This window comes from Arctopsyche grandis, chromosome 8 (genome assembly GCF_051622035.1).
Source record: "Arctopsyche grandis isolate Sample6627 chromosome 8, ASM5162203v2, whole genome shotgun sequence".
Classification (NCBI taxonomy): domain Eukaryota; kingdom Metazoa; phylum Arthropoda; class Insecta; order Trichoptera; family Hydropsychidae; genus Arctopsyche; species Arctopsyche grandis.
In genome coordinates this window covers 23,691,770-23,707,368 of record NC_135362.1, presented here as the reverse complement: position 1 = coordinate 23,707,368, position 15,599 = coordinate 23,691,770, and the positions used below count along the sequence as shown (strand labels likewise).

The window sequence follows — 15,599 nt, the reverse complement described above, 5'->3', positions numbered from 1 at the left end:
TTTGTTGACATAAATCTGAAGCCGCATTGAGGTGTTTGGAGAACACACAGACACACACCTCGATTGAAGTCTGGCGTTATTATTCTGGAGACGCGATGATCGTCATCAATAATCCGATCGTGTTGTCGGTCAATTATGAGAAGGGAAACACGTGCATGTGTGGGTGTGTGTGCAGTGGCGTGCCCTGAGGGATTGAACCCTTTCGTCTGGCAGCAGCAGGCGGCCGCAAGACAAATTACTTGCCAACAAAAGGTAAAATAAAACCGGAGCGCTGAGTGGAGCCAAAACCCCCACCCTTTCCCCAACCCCCTCCCTAGACACCGCGACCCCTATGCGGCAACACATATTAAATTACCCCCTAATGAAACAAAGACCTTAGAACTTAGCCCGCTTTTATTAAACCCGTATGATGTCGGCTACTGGATTCCTCGTAATAAATTTATCACCGCGGGTGAGGAGGAGCTTGTATCACGACGGCCATTACAACCTCGAAGGCAAGCTGGCTTAAAAATACACACACGCACACATATTATATTCGAGAATGGTGAGAAAATAATCCGACGGGATAGCCCAAACCTTTGAATAAGATGTACGGAAAGCGGTGGATTTTGAAGCTTAACGTCTGACCGCACTAGGCGACAGTGCGCTGCAGCGTTGCAGCGCAGCACATCAGAGTTGGTACAAAAGGCAAGTTTGACGCGCAGTGTCGCGCCACTCGCAGTGCGTTTTATTTCATACAAACAATATTTGACCATGCTGCGTCGCTGCAGTGCAGTGTCGCTTAGTGCGGTCTATGCTTAAGTGTGTGTCCGTCACAGCATACCAGTGTCTGTCTGGCTGTTACACAGATAATGCGCGTTGGAAAAGCCATCACATCCTTGTACTTTCCCTCCCCCTCCCCTCTTTACTACCTGGTGTGTATTTTTATTTATTTATTTACATGGCAATGTGTATATTTATTTAGTTATTACAGGTAAACCCCAATGCGCCTTCTTAGTCAATTACAAACATTGCAGCATTTTTTTTATTACATTAATCGCTGAAATTCGAGATGCTGAAGAACACTAAATTAACTATTAATTAATTAATTAATTAATGGCTGGGGTTGATAGCCGCCCCTCCTAGATTTGAAAGGGACTATCCACGTTATTTAATGTATTATTATGAATTTGAATTAAAATACTAAAGCAACAAAAACAGAATAATGAACTTGCATTGAAAGATTTTTAGGAGATTATTTGGTACTTTATATACATACTCATTTTTTTTTTAAATATAATATATCACTCGTCTCTCGACGCTCCGTGAGAACGGACGTGCCGAAGACGTACTCTCTGTGCGAGCGCTCATAATACAGCGATACGCCATACCGTCAAAAAACCCACACCTTTTAACATACACCACAAACACCCCCCACAAAACGAACACCAAACGAACACATGTTGGCACCATGCGAGGATCCAACCTGAAAAAGCGAATTAAGAAGACACTGATAACTACAACCGAAGCTCCTCAACCAGGCTGCTCTCAGACCGCTCAGATGGAGACCGAGTGGCAGTTTCCAAAACATACGGCAAAGAACGTGAAAGATGTTGCTCCTGAATTTAAAATTCAGGAGAAAAACAAATTTGAAGGGCTCTTGGAAGTTTCCGATGTCCCCAGAAGCGGTGGAAGAATCCCGCCCATCATCATGACAGCTACTGGCACTCATGGCAGCATGATCGAGTCGATCAAGAAGTTTATAAAAGACTTCACAATGACTTACATTGGTCAAAATAATGTCAAGATACAATGTAAAAGTCTTGAAGACTTTAAAAAACTTCGGGATGGATTGACACCAGACCGACAATTCCATACCTTTTCCAGGAAGGAGGAAAAGGAAATAAAAAGTGTCGTACGTGGCTTGCCGAAATTGCCGGAAGCTGATATTAAAGATGACATCATCAGACAGGGATTCCCTGTAACCAAAGTCATACAGATGAAGACGAAGGAGCCTAGGAGCAACGCCACCGAGCTATACTTGGTGTTCTTCGAGCCATCGGTATCGGCAAAGAAGATTAAAGAAATCCGGTACATCTGTTACACAAAGGTCAGTGTCGTTAAATATACTAGTAAATCACAAAATATTACTCAATGTTTCAGATGCCAAGAATATGGACACGCTGCGAAAAACTGCAATCGGCAGGCCAAGTGCGTCAAATGTGCCGGCACTCACCTCACCGCACAATGCAATCAAGGAATAGTTACCCCTGCTGTCTGCTCAGGCTGTTCAGGATCTCACCCCGCTAACTTCAAAGACTGTCCAAAAAGACAGAGCTATCTGAAAATGCTGGAATCGAGGAAGAATCGAGCATCAATTGTCAAAGCCAACCCTTGGAAACTCCCAGTGGCGCAGCCACAAAATATCCCGGTCGTTAACGATCATAACTTCCCAAAGCTACCGACCATTAAAACTCCTTCACCAAATATCCCAAATATCCCTAAAAAACCCCACCAACCAACCAATCCCAACATTCAACCAACAACAGACCTAACTTCCATGGCGTCTATGACGAAGATGTTGAAGATCCTCCAGGAGATTCGTGCCAAGGCCAGCGGTTGCACCGACAAACTAGAGCTGGCACTCATGCTTGTCGAATATCTCGATGTCTTTGATTAACGGGAGGCGCCTGAACATTCTAGCTTGGAATGCTCGTGGACTTAAGAATAAGATTGACGAACTAGAGTCGGCGATCGGTGAGTACTGTGTTGACATAGTTTTAATCTCCGAGACCTTCTTAAAACCTCATATCCGTATTAACCTACCTAACTTTTACTGCTATCGCGAAGACCGAGAACAGCATGGAGGGGGAGTTGCCATTTTTATAAAATCGTCAATTAAACATTGTCGCGTAATAACTCCGCCACTAAAAAATTTAGAACTAACCGCCATCGAACTAACAATTAACAACACCCGTCACATAGTAGCATCCGCTTACAATCCTCCCCAAAAACGATTATTGGCATCCGATCTTAACAAAATATTTAACATTGGTAGTTCGGTAGTGGTAGCTGGTGACTTTAATGCCAAACATCCGTTATGGAGTTGCGTAAACACTGACCAACAAGGCACAACTCTTTTTAAATACATTCAACTAACAGATACAATCTTACTTCATCCGGATACATACACACACTATCCCACAAATAACTCACAACCATCCACACTAGATCTTGTCCTCGTCAAGAACTGCCCAAAAATATCGACACCAAATGCCCTTCAAACCCTGTCGTCTGATCATCTCCCGATAATCTTCTCAATCGACGGGAAACCCGAGGAAATCATCAAGCATAGTTGGGATTACGGGAGAGCTAACTGGCGAGAGTTCAAGTCGTACATAAATGACCAAACCATTCTAACTTCTACCACACTCACAAACAAAACCGAAATCGACAGCTCCATAATACACCTAACGGAATCAATAACTCGATCCAAACACCTTCACATACCTAAGACACAATACATTGAACACAAATTAGAGATAACTGACTTTGTTGCAAATCTAATTAAAAGTAAAAATAAACTCCGTAAAATTTGGCAAACATCAAAAAATCCAGCATTGAAAACATTAATTAATAAGCTCACATATCAAATTAAAATTAGAATCAAAGAAATCAAAAATGAAGCTTGGTCTAAAAAATTAGAAAAATTGAGCTCAGTTGATGGCTCTCTATGGAAATTAGCTAAAGCGATTCGCAGGACAAAAAACTCGATTCCTCCATTAGATGATGCAGGAATCTCAGTGACGCGTGATTGCGACAAAGCAGAACTATTATCAAAATCCTTCCAAAAACATCACACACTCACACAACATTACAATCACATACCAACGCATAATAAAGTCAACCGGTCCATTAAAATCATCACAAAAACTCCCACTAACAGTACTAAAAATATAAAATTGGTGCATCCGTGTGAAATCCAAAATATAATACGTAATTTAAAAAATAAAAAGGCACCTGGGCGAGATTCAATAGATAACATCACAATCAAACAACTTCCATTTAAAGCTTTAGTCTCACTATCTAAAATATTCAACGCATGTTTACTCACCGGGTATTTCCCAGAATACTGGAAAACAGCCAACGTAATTCCCATACTTAAGCCCGATAAAAGCTCAAAAAACCCGGCCAATTATCGACCCATTAGCTTACTTTGCACGCTTTCAAAAATTCTGGAAAAAATAATCTACACACGTTTACTTAAAGTCGTAAATAAGAAATTAATAAATGAACAATTTGGATTTCGCACTGGACATTCCACGACCCAACAACTAACAAGACTAACTGAACACGTGACGAAGAACTTTAATATGAAGAGAAGTACCGGAATGGTATGTCTCGACATAGAAAAGGCCTTCGACACGGTTTGGCACGATGGACTCATTCATAAGCTCCTTATTAACAAAATACCAAACTACCTAATTCTCATCATCAAATCGTACTTAACTCGTAGAAAGCTAGTGGTTAGCGTAAATAATGAATTATCGTCTCCAAAAATAATCGCAGCTGGCGTTCCGCAGGGGAGCTTGCTTGGCCCACTCTTGTTCTCCATATATATAAATGACATACCTATTCCAAAAAACTGTCACATAGCCCTATATGCAGATGATACAGCTTGCTTCACAAGTAGCAAAAAACCAGACACTATTCTTAAAAATCTTGAATTTGCAATTAAAACAATGACTGAACACTTCACTAAGTGGAAAATTCAAATTAATCAAACCAAAACAGACGCCATATTCTTTAGTGTTAGAAAACATAAGCCAAGTTCAGATCTGAAAATCCCCTCTGGAGAAAGTCTGAAATGGCAGTCAGTAATAAAATATTTAGGAGTAACGTTTGATAAAAGAATGAGATGGGCACCTCACATTGAGGCAGCGAAATGCAAGGCGATGCGGGGTATATCCTCAATATATCCAATATTTAATCGCCATAGTTCTTTATCAACGCTAAATAAAATAAAATTATATCGCGCGCTCATATTACCATTATTAACCTATGCTTCACCTGTATGGAATAACGCCTCGAATACTAACCTTTCCAAGCTCCAAGTAATACAAAATAAATCCCTTAAAATAATTTATAATACACCCATATATACTAACCTGAAAAAACTGCATGCTATATATAATATTCCGTTTGTTACAGACATTACTAACAAACTAACCAGTAGATTCTATGAAAGAATCACTAATAACCATACTAACACACTTGTGAAGAGTCTCGGTGATTACAACAAAATGTCTATACCCTTCAGGTATAAACACAGATTACCTAAACACAATCTGCTTTAGGTCATCGACTTTAGATAGTCTTTAATTAATATTATGTATTAGATGTATTATGAACATTTATAAGGATTGTAAATAGGTTTTTGAGCTCTTTTTCCTATTATGCTTTAGATTAACATTAGAATAATATAATACTGTGATTACTAACCAAATTAAATTAAAATTGTAAAATAGAAAATGATCAGTAGATCAGTAGCTATTAAAATAGATATAAGATGTATTGTGAACATAATTTCGTAATAATAAAAAGCATTTAAAAATCAAATCAAATATAATATATAACAGCACCGGTCCGGGGATCGAACCAGTGACCACTCATTTTAAAGCATTTCACGCTAACTACTAATTTATGCTGCTGGTTATATTGTACTATTAATATTGATATTTGTGAAAAAAAATCTACGAAAACGTATCCACGCACACCCCAAGCATTAGTACCAAAGCGTCTCCACTATAAATCAACAACGCAATATATTTCCAAGATGGATTTTACGCCTATAGGGGTGTAGTCTGCTCATTAGCAGTGTCATGGACACGTGGTAGGTGCATTCGCCGTATTTTTTTATCACACCCTCCCCCCGTACCTACACTCCGGAGAAAGCTTTTACGATGATCCAGTATAATATGGTAATAACATTTTATGCCTTCTTCGGACGACGTGACAATAAGCAGACACGGTGGTTTTTCCACCCCGGTGGAAAAACAGGGTCGTTGCTGAGGCTGTAACGATTCCGTGGGATACACGGGACACATACACACACGCGTGGTCCAGAATAAGTTTCGATAATTGAAACTATAAAGGGGTTCCGTGTCGGTCAAATGTGAAACGCTTATAGGGCAATATAGGCACGAACGAACGTTACCAAATGTTGCTTCATAGACCCAACCTACTCGATAGAACGGCAGACTTCGATGGGATATGAACAATGAACTTTTCAAAAATCAATACTTTTACAAACTTATATGAAGTATAAGACGTGAAAAAGACAAAATCAAAAATTTCAGCGTATTTGTTTGATTTTTACAGGCTCTTTATTAGCTCTTTTAGTTCAGTGACATTCCTGCCCGTCAAAAAATTGAGATCTGATTTTGAACCGCTTCCATTCTTCAGGTCGCTTTGATATATTACCGATACACGGAGGTTAGCTAAAATTGAAGTAAGCTAATTACTGTCGTCAACATTATGGTAGAGGGGTTTAATTACTAACGAACTCATTAAAATTTACATCGGAATCTTGTGTCAGATCGGAGTGATGGCAGCTATGGAGGTATCCATAGGCGGCATTCTACCACTCCTTTGCAACTAATTTAAACGGTGACAAAACTACTCTCTTTACTCTCATTTAATTTCATCTCATATATCTAAAATATAATTTCGAAAGAGACTTTGTATGTTTATTTATTTGGTTCGTAAGATCCGTGACGTTCAATTTAATAAAAAAACAAATGAATATTTAAATAAATTTAATAAAATGTCTACTATTAGATTGGCCATGTTTAAGCGGTTTATATTACAAATACCCAGCGAAGCCGGGTAAAAACACTAGTACTTAATATAACAAGGTTTGTTATTTTCTCATATTCCTTTTTAATTGACAAATTGATTATTTAAAGTATAACTTATATACGGACGGTATACATAGTATGAAGCTTTGATAAACTTAAGTAGGACGTTACAAAGGTACTCTATTGTCTCACTACCCAACTCTACTTTTACCTCCCCCTTCTTACCACATAAATTTAAATTGTAATTAGACGGAGTTTAGTCGATTTTAAGTAAGCCAGTTTTACTTCTAATAAGTGTAATATTTTATCTCAATTTGCAGTATTTTATTTAATTATTAGTATATTGCAGTATTCAAGTATTTACGAAAAATTTTAAACTAAATAAAAATTAACTATACAACGAAAAGAGACTCGTAAAGAGTTAAGTATGAAACATTAACTAGAACAGCGATTTCCAACCCGTAGTACGCGTACCACTTGGTGGTGCGCGAAATAAAATTAATAATGGCGGACATTCGGGAATGAATAATTTACAATCATAAATGATGACTAAAATGAGCAATATGGCAAAGTATGAAAACGATCGGATAAGAGATGAGAGATATAAAAAAGTCGTCTTAATTGTAATAGTAAGTGAAACGTAAAGGAGGTTTGTAATAATAGAACTATTTTTTATATAATTAATAAAAAATATCTTAAATTATATTAATCACAGTCGACGTCAATATGTACAGTCGATGATCGAAAATCCGGCATATAGTATTTGCATGGTAAGGAATTTGAACACAGGGTAGACGCAATGGATCTGTTTTGTCAAGAAATTTTGTGGAAAAAAAGTTATTTGCATAGTCACAATTATAAAATGCTCAAAGTTTAAAATATTTATCTACTATTCCATTATAATTCTATTGCTGATAAATGGTTTTAATAAAAACACAAAATTACAAAGTAGATGTACATAATATATCTTATTTTCTTAATTAAATCTCCTTACAAAATAAATTCTATGAGATACTTGTGCTTGTTTCGAGGAACATAGTTTTTTAAAATTCGACTCGAATGATGCGAGATATACCCTTAAGTCCGCAATTCATAATTGTGATTTCTTACAATGCAAATACTATATATGTAATTACACTCGCAATAACAATTTTCATGAAATACAATCATTTTTATATGGTGGTACAATTTAGCGTAAATAAGTACCAAGTGGTTAATTACGCTAAAAAGGTTGGAAGCCACTGAGCTAGAAGATTGAATAAGACTAAATGGTGCTTTAATGGTACACGAAAGAGTTTGAAATGATGCAAGAAAAACCAAAAATGAGATAATTAGCAAGGAATACGAGGTTGTATAGACGAGTGTTGCTCAAAACAGAAAATAATAGAAGAACATTAGAGAGGGCTTCGTTCAATAATGGACGATACCGATAATGAATGTATAGACATTTCATATACATACATATAGACTCAAAATTCAAAGTTGAAGCGTTCATAGCGAGTATAAAAAGTAAAAAAAATCGCAATCAAGTCGAGCCAAAACAATAAAGAGGCAATTAATCGAACGGCGGTGGACCGTTGCTGTGCAAAAGAAAACGGCTGGTTAAATTGAAACGCCACCGCTGAAAACGCAATTAGCAACACAATAATTTAATACAACATTAAGCGAGGCCCGCAGAAACGGTGATGACCTTTCACTACCCGAGCAGAAATTAGTCTGCAAATATAATTAATTACCGACAGATTAGCCCGGGGACGGCCGAAGCCTCCAAAGGTTTAATTAACACCGCCGTGCGACAAAAACAATTTTAACTCGCGACCGAACCGAATTTACCGCCAAGACCCACTACTAATGCCATCTGGGAAAACACACACATATCTACGTGCATACTTCATAATCCCGACATGCTGAAATCACGAATCGAAACAATCCCGAAGGATCAAAACCGGCATGTGTTCATTTGTCGGGCAATTTGTTTGACGTAGTTGTATTGTTAGCGACGAACAACTTGTTAAACAACAGATTAAGCTTTTTTTGTTCACAATTGCCACGCAGTTCACTGGCAGACATATTTATTGCATACCAGTAGATATGTAGATCGTGGGTTCAATTCCCGGCCGAATAAGCTCCTGGTGAGGTCTTGTGGTTATTAAAAAAACATAGATCAACCGTATCCTGTTAGAATTTTCCGATTATTCTAGCTTAATTGTTATGAAGGATCCAATAAATCGGTATCTTCGCCCTCAGTTTCTAACAAATTCAAGTTATTAGCAGCTTGAATTTGTTGAAATTTATATGTAAATGCTACCTACATAAAGCATTGCTCGCAAATTTACCGTGTATCAAAATTTTGTTGATTGTCCATAGCTGACTCTATTTGTATGCTATTGTACTATTATGTTTGAAAAGTACTTACATGTACAAAAATAGGTGTAATAGGTGTCGCCATTAGGTAATTCCTGTCATGGCACACAATTTGCTGAATCTGATATGCAAATGCTACCTACATAATGCAATTCTGTCAAATTTTCTGTGTATCAAAAATTTGTTGATTTGTCCATAGATGCCTCTATATGCATTATATTGTAGTGTTATGTTTGAAAAGTACTTACATGTGTAGAAAAATGAATCTAACCAGATGTGTCACCTTAGGGTAATTCCTGTCATGGCACATGTTATGTACACATACATGTATGTATTTGAAAAAAAAAACAATACAATTGATTTATTTTATACATTTGGTTATCGGTTATGCGACCTCTTCCAAGCATTTTAAATAAAATAAATAAATATGTCAGGTATACTTTGAAACGATGAGGTTTAGTTTTAATATGTTAAAAAATCTCATTGAGAATAGGTTATTTTACTGTAAACGAAATAAAAGCGGAACGAATAACACTCATTGAATGGTGGCAATTTTTACGCGGCATTTTTTCGCGTCGGTTTGTCTGAGGCTGTAAGTGTAATAAAAAGCCGTAAAATTCAAATATCATTCCAGACAACTTAATAAAATTATTGGACAATAATTGAATACAAATTTAAGATATTTCCTAACTTGATAATTTAGTATACATGTATTTTTTTATTATCATCAAAATTGTAATATACTCTCATTGTATACGAATATTTCCATTATGTATATATTTTATCCACATACATAAATACTTAGATACATATGTAATAGTATATTTACGGAAGAAAATGAGAGTATGTACACAGATTGAGCGAGACGTTGAGATTACCCCAAAACGAGTAATTAATTCGCGTGTGAGAACAATACTATGTACTATAAAGCCGACGTAGAAGGGATTACATGTTTTTTTTTTCATCCCCTTTTCCACCCACCCTTGCCAACTGCGATAAATCTCTACGTGTCTCAGAAAAGGTGTAATGATGTTCAAAAAAGAAAACGACACGTGAAAGTTTATCTCGGTCAAAGTAAACGTATAATTATTTCAACATCGTTAAATATTACGTCGACGAAACGGTAGAGTTTAATTAAATAAAATCCAGGTCAACGCTTAGAAGAGTTCAGTGAAAATTGGGTCAGAAAGATCGGTGTATTAAATTTAATAAAATCAATCGTACTTTTCCAATATAACCAAAAATCGGAACTGTGAGTCGGATCAAATGTCATAATATTCGATACAATTGTATTCTGAGAAGTCGATAGGAAATTTGCTGATGAATCAAGTGGACCATTGTGTGTGTAGTGGTTCATTTCGCCGATCGGAATTCATCATAGCCACTATAGATGTTATTGGAATACGCTGGAGATGTTTACGCAAAACATAATTTCCAGGTATTTTCGAAATGCGGCCGTAAAAGCCGAAAAATCAAACAAAACAAGAAAAAAAAGGAAAATACGGACAGACATAAAAGCTTAAGATATGTCAATCAGCCGGCGAATCTTTTACTGCAAAACGTTTCCTAGATAAAGAAGGCCCCACGCGAGAGCGAAGCATACGGAGATCGCATGCGGGAAAAGAAAACAACAAAAAGCAAAAATAACAAAAAAAAAAAGGAAAGAAGTAAGATGCCAATATATTTCGATTACCGACGATCCAATTGGCTCCTGGATTTACGAATCGGGCGTTCCTTATTTTGTGCTGGCGCAGTATAGGGGAGGGAAAAGCGTTTGTATACATGTACGAGGTGTGATCAAAAAGTATGGCGATTACACTATCTACGTATGAATGACATGAACAGTGAATAAATCTCACCCCTACAATCCTCAATAGCAAAATAAAAAAAATCAAAATAGTACGAGAGAGCTGTTCGAAGAATAGAATTTTTAAATTTTACTTCTAACTAAATCATTAAAACAGTTCATTATGATAGGAAATAATTTCAACTTAGAGAATGCGTACATACTAGAAGTATGTACATTTAGCGGTTTACCAGTAAAAGAGGCCAGCAAATCAGTAATTCTACCTTAAAGCTTTAAATATTAAAAAAATACTGACTTAAGACTGTTATTTAATATGTATAAGCGTAAGAAAAGATCTAATGGATATAAATTAACACAACACATTTACATAAGATGAATTTCAACTGATTGCTGAAACAATAGTATGACTACAGATATTACAAGTATTTAATTATTTTTTTTTAATTTTTTTTTTACATATATACTAGGAAGGCCTTACAGGTAAATCCCAATGCGCCTTCCTGGCCAATTACAAATACAAATACAGCATTTTTATTATAAGTCGTTGAATTGCGAGACACTGAAAAAACTCGCAAATTAACGAGACATCTATGAATTGTACATAAATTTTTATTGTACATCAATCAAATTTTTCAAATAGTGGTGACATAGTAGGTAGGAAGGATTTTTAGCCAATTTTTTTTTCCGGGAACCGTTTCAACAATGAAATCAGAGAAAATTGGCAAACTCTGATAGGAAACGATCAACCTGGAGTCACAAATCCAGGTCTGACCAACAGCATACTCTGAAAAATTCATTTTCATTCAGGGATAGAACCCGGCACCTTCTTGACGGTAAGCAGAAGCTTAACGTCCGAGCTATGCTGCTGGCTTAATAATATAATTTGATATGATAATTTATTTAACCATCAGCATTGGTTAGCATATAATGCTTTGAACGAAGTGGTCACGGGTTCAAATGCCACTGGTTTCTGCTGGCCAGACATTGGATTTGTGACTCCAGGTTGATCGTTTCCTATTAGAGTTTGTCAATTTAGTCCGATTTTCATAGAAACGGTTCCAACAAATTGGCAACCTTACGCATTTTCTCGTAAATCCGAGTTTTCAAAAGTCGCTAATTTCTCTGAATTGCATAAAATGGTGCCAATTTACAAATTTAACCATAGGGTGTTAATTGATATTTAGGCATATACTTTGTATAATACTAATAATACTTGTTTCAAATGTACAATGTTTCGGGCCAGGAAGGCGCATTGTGTTTACCTCTTAGGCCTTCCTGTGTAAATAAAATAAATAAATAAATGATGAAAGAATTCACAATAAATCTGTACGTCTAAAAATACAATCTTTTCCGTCTTTTTCAGCTTGAAAATATGTCAAAAAATGAATACTACGAACATACTACTCAAAACCTGTTGACTAGCATCAATCTTAATCCGAAATTCCGATGTAAGGATTATTTTTAATTATTTTTTATCAATTTTGATTTTTGTACTCTAAGTTTTGCCCTGGATATACAAATTTTTTTCTACAAGAAATTTTGTATTCATGGTTTACTTCAGTCTAGGTTTTCACCTACGTAATAAATGTGAATAACAAAGCTATACAAATATTTTTAATAAAATATTTACGATAAGACAAGAATGCTAGACGATTGTTCATAACAAGTTGATAAGAATCGACTATGTAAACCGCATCTTCGATGCGACAGTAAGTCAGAAGATTAGACCGAGTCAATCAGTGCAGTACATTATAAACAGTTCTACGCATCTCTTACATATGTTTATCATTCCAATATTCAAGTATTCGAATACATTATATAAGTGACAATTAAAATTGTATCTTTTAAAATATAATATAAGGATTCGTTGAAAAAAAATCTCTTTTAATATTAAGAACCTATCGTCATCATCCTAATCAACGTCTTAAAAATACAAACAACTTTTGAAACGTGACAGTACATATTAAGCCAGCAGTTTGGCTTAATGGTAGCGTATATATTTAGCACCACTGCGATCGATGGTTCGACTCACCAAACTGCTGGTTAGATTTGGGGGTTTTGTGACTCCAAATCGATCGTTCCTCTATCAGAGTTTGCCAATTTTATCTGATCATTGTTGAAACGATTCCTGAAAATTGGTAATAGATCATTTCCTGTTGTCACAAAAATCTAAAATCTATAGATGTCTCTATAATTTCGTGTTTATTATGTGTATAAAAATTGTAATAATAATTGTGCACAAAATCTAAAAATTATCCATAGATGTCTCTATGATTATTATTTCTATACTTGATTAATTATTGTATTCGATGTTTATTGAACGTACTGTATACATTGTCTGACCGTTCTCGTACTCGTCGCATTGGAGCGATCTGTAATGACGAGTGTACATTGATTATAATAAAAAAAAGATAAAAAAAAGATATGTACATACATATATGTAGAATATGTATAAGGTATCTATGTTGAATATGCTAACTACACGACTGCATCAGTTACTATCGAAATAGAGCAAGCAATACAAATCAAATTCATCTCACAGTATTTTTTGATAACACTTCGAAAATCGTACGGAAAGGGAGGAGAACGTCTAGGATAAATCCCCCGTGCGATATCTCTGGGCGTCGTTCCCATATTTGCCGAATTTTCCTCGGCTTTGGGGAAACACAAAAATGCTTTTCCTTCTGTAGTTTTTGGACGGCAACCGCACGTGTTTATGTCCGAGACGTTCGCTCTCCGTGGCCGTTGATTAATGTCAGTCCAAAGTTACTAATCTCGGCGAACTCGAACATTTTCTCTCAATTTTACCCGGGAATCTTTTGATAAGTTACCTTCTCCGACGTTAATCTCTTCCCCCTTTATTTGTCAATAACGATTTTCGAATCAAAATATGAGCATTAATACACTTAGAGAGAGAGAGAGATGCCGACGAGAACGAATCACAGAAGGGTGGATATGTGTATGTATAATAAATCCGAAACTTTGGGGTGGTCGTATTTATATATGTATGTACTTAAAGATCGAAAAGCCTAAGCAACATCTTAAGATTCCGGGGGATTGTTCCCCTAATTGAACTGCTTGCTAGTTTATTTCGAGAATCACACTTCTTAAATACAGTACATAGTCAATAGGATTATTATTACAAACAAGAAATAATGCAAATTAAAATTTAAAACTAGAGAAATTGATGCAAAATTATACAAATTTGACTTTATAATACATTGTATGTATGTAGAGTATTTTCAGCATATGTGTAATTACAACTGTGCACCATTTGCCCTTCCTGTATGCAATTTGATGTGTTTTGTTAAAGTGCAACCGTGACTAAGTTCGTCACCTCTCGTTAAGCTCGCGTATTACATTTAACCATAGGTGAACAATAGAAAACTATCAACTGGGTCATACGAAAGTTTAAATGTATGTAGTTAGAAGTTTGTCAAGAGAAGTACTTAAATATTGTTTGATTTAATACTGTAAACCAATAATACATTAACACACATGTTGCCGGCCATTATGACAATATATTTATACATTTATGATTTGATACTCTAATAACCGAGTGCCTTTGATTTTCTTTTAAAGATATTTTTGTTAAAACTGGATAGATGGAAATTAAGTTGAAGTCGAATCTGAAATTGTGAAGAATTGGGATTTCTCTACAAATGCAAGAAAATCCCTTGAACTTGATTCACTTGAAGTTTCAGTTAGGCTAATCAAAATGATGCTTTTCGTAGTACGACATAAACCAAAATCGGTTCAGAGATACAGGTGAGCTCATTCTGTGAACGGCAGGGACTTTTTAGGGCAGTTGTACTAGCTCCATATATTGATAGATATCTGTTACATAAATTAGACTTTCCGCATTATCAGGAAATTTATGTTTGACCAGCAGAATAGACTAGTAGTTTGTGGACACAAAGTGGATTTGTGACTCCAGGTCGATCGTTTCCTATCAGATCGTTTGCCAATTAATCTGATTTTCATTTAAACGGTTTCTACAAATTGGCAACCTTGCCCATGTTCTCGCAAATCTCGAGTTTTAAGCAATCTCGAATTTCGCTGAATTGTATAAAATGCTGCAAATTTACACAGTTGACCATAAAATGTGTCTGTGGATGTTAATTGATACGTATTTACTGAATTTTACTGAATTCTTTAAAAAAAAATGCTGCAAAACTTACAACTTTGACCATAGATGTCTCTGTGGATTTTAATTTATATGTATTTCCTTTGTATAATACTTGTATGAAATGTAAAATGTTCCTGACATGTTCCATGTTCATTGGGGTTACCTGTTAGGCCTTTCTTGTATAAATAATAATAATAATAATAATAAGGCCCAAATTAGGATAACATCAAATGAGCTCAATCTACAAAGGAGTCAAATTCTATTTAGAAGCAGGATCCACAAACTCAAAATAAGATTGTACTCTACTATAGCAGTTTTTGCTACCAAAAAAATACTCGAAAAAGATTGTAAATATTCTATAACATAAAAAAACAACTAATAAATATGCATAGATGATATAATAAATATGAAAATTAACCGAGTAACGTAATAATAACGGAGTGTGTTAATCATAAAGCCA

At 35.7% G+C, this 15,599-nt stretch overlaps 2 protein-coding genes across 3 annotated transcripts in view; one reads left to right on the top strand and one right to left on the bottom strand.

Moving 5' to 3' along the window:
* The window catches only part of timeout (circadian regulator timeout), a 295,646-nt gene that overhangs the window by 179,871 nt on the left and 100,176 nt on the right, over nt 1–15,599 (bottom strand). The gene's annotated exons all lie outside the window — the stretch shown is intronic.
* Nucleotides 1,292–5,582, top strand: LOC143915459 (uncharacterized). Its single transcript, XM_077436123.1, has 2 exons — nt 1,292–2,070; nt 2,143–5,582. The coding sequence occupies exons 1-2, from the start codon at nt 1,451–1,453 to the stop codon at nt 2,657–2,659; spliced, it is 1,137 nt and encodes a 378-aa protein (XP_077292249.1). The 5' UTR covers nt 1,292–1,450; the 3' UTR covers nt 2,660–5,582.

Excerpts from the sequence above, each read along its gene's own strand:
- LOC143915459 (XM_077436123.1), top strand. The coding sequence starts at position 1,451 with ATGCGAGGATCCAACCTGAAAAAGCGAATTAAGAAGACACTGATAACT. Across the intron at positions 2,071-2,142 it reads AAGAAGATTAAAGAAATCCG|ATGCCAAGAATATGGACACG; the intron begins GTACATCTGTTA and ends TCAATGTTTCAG.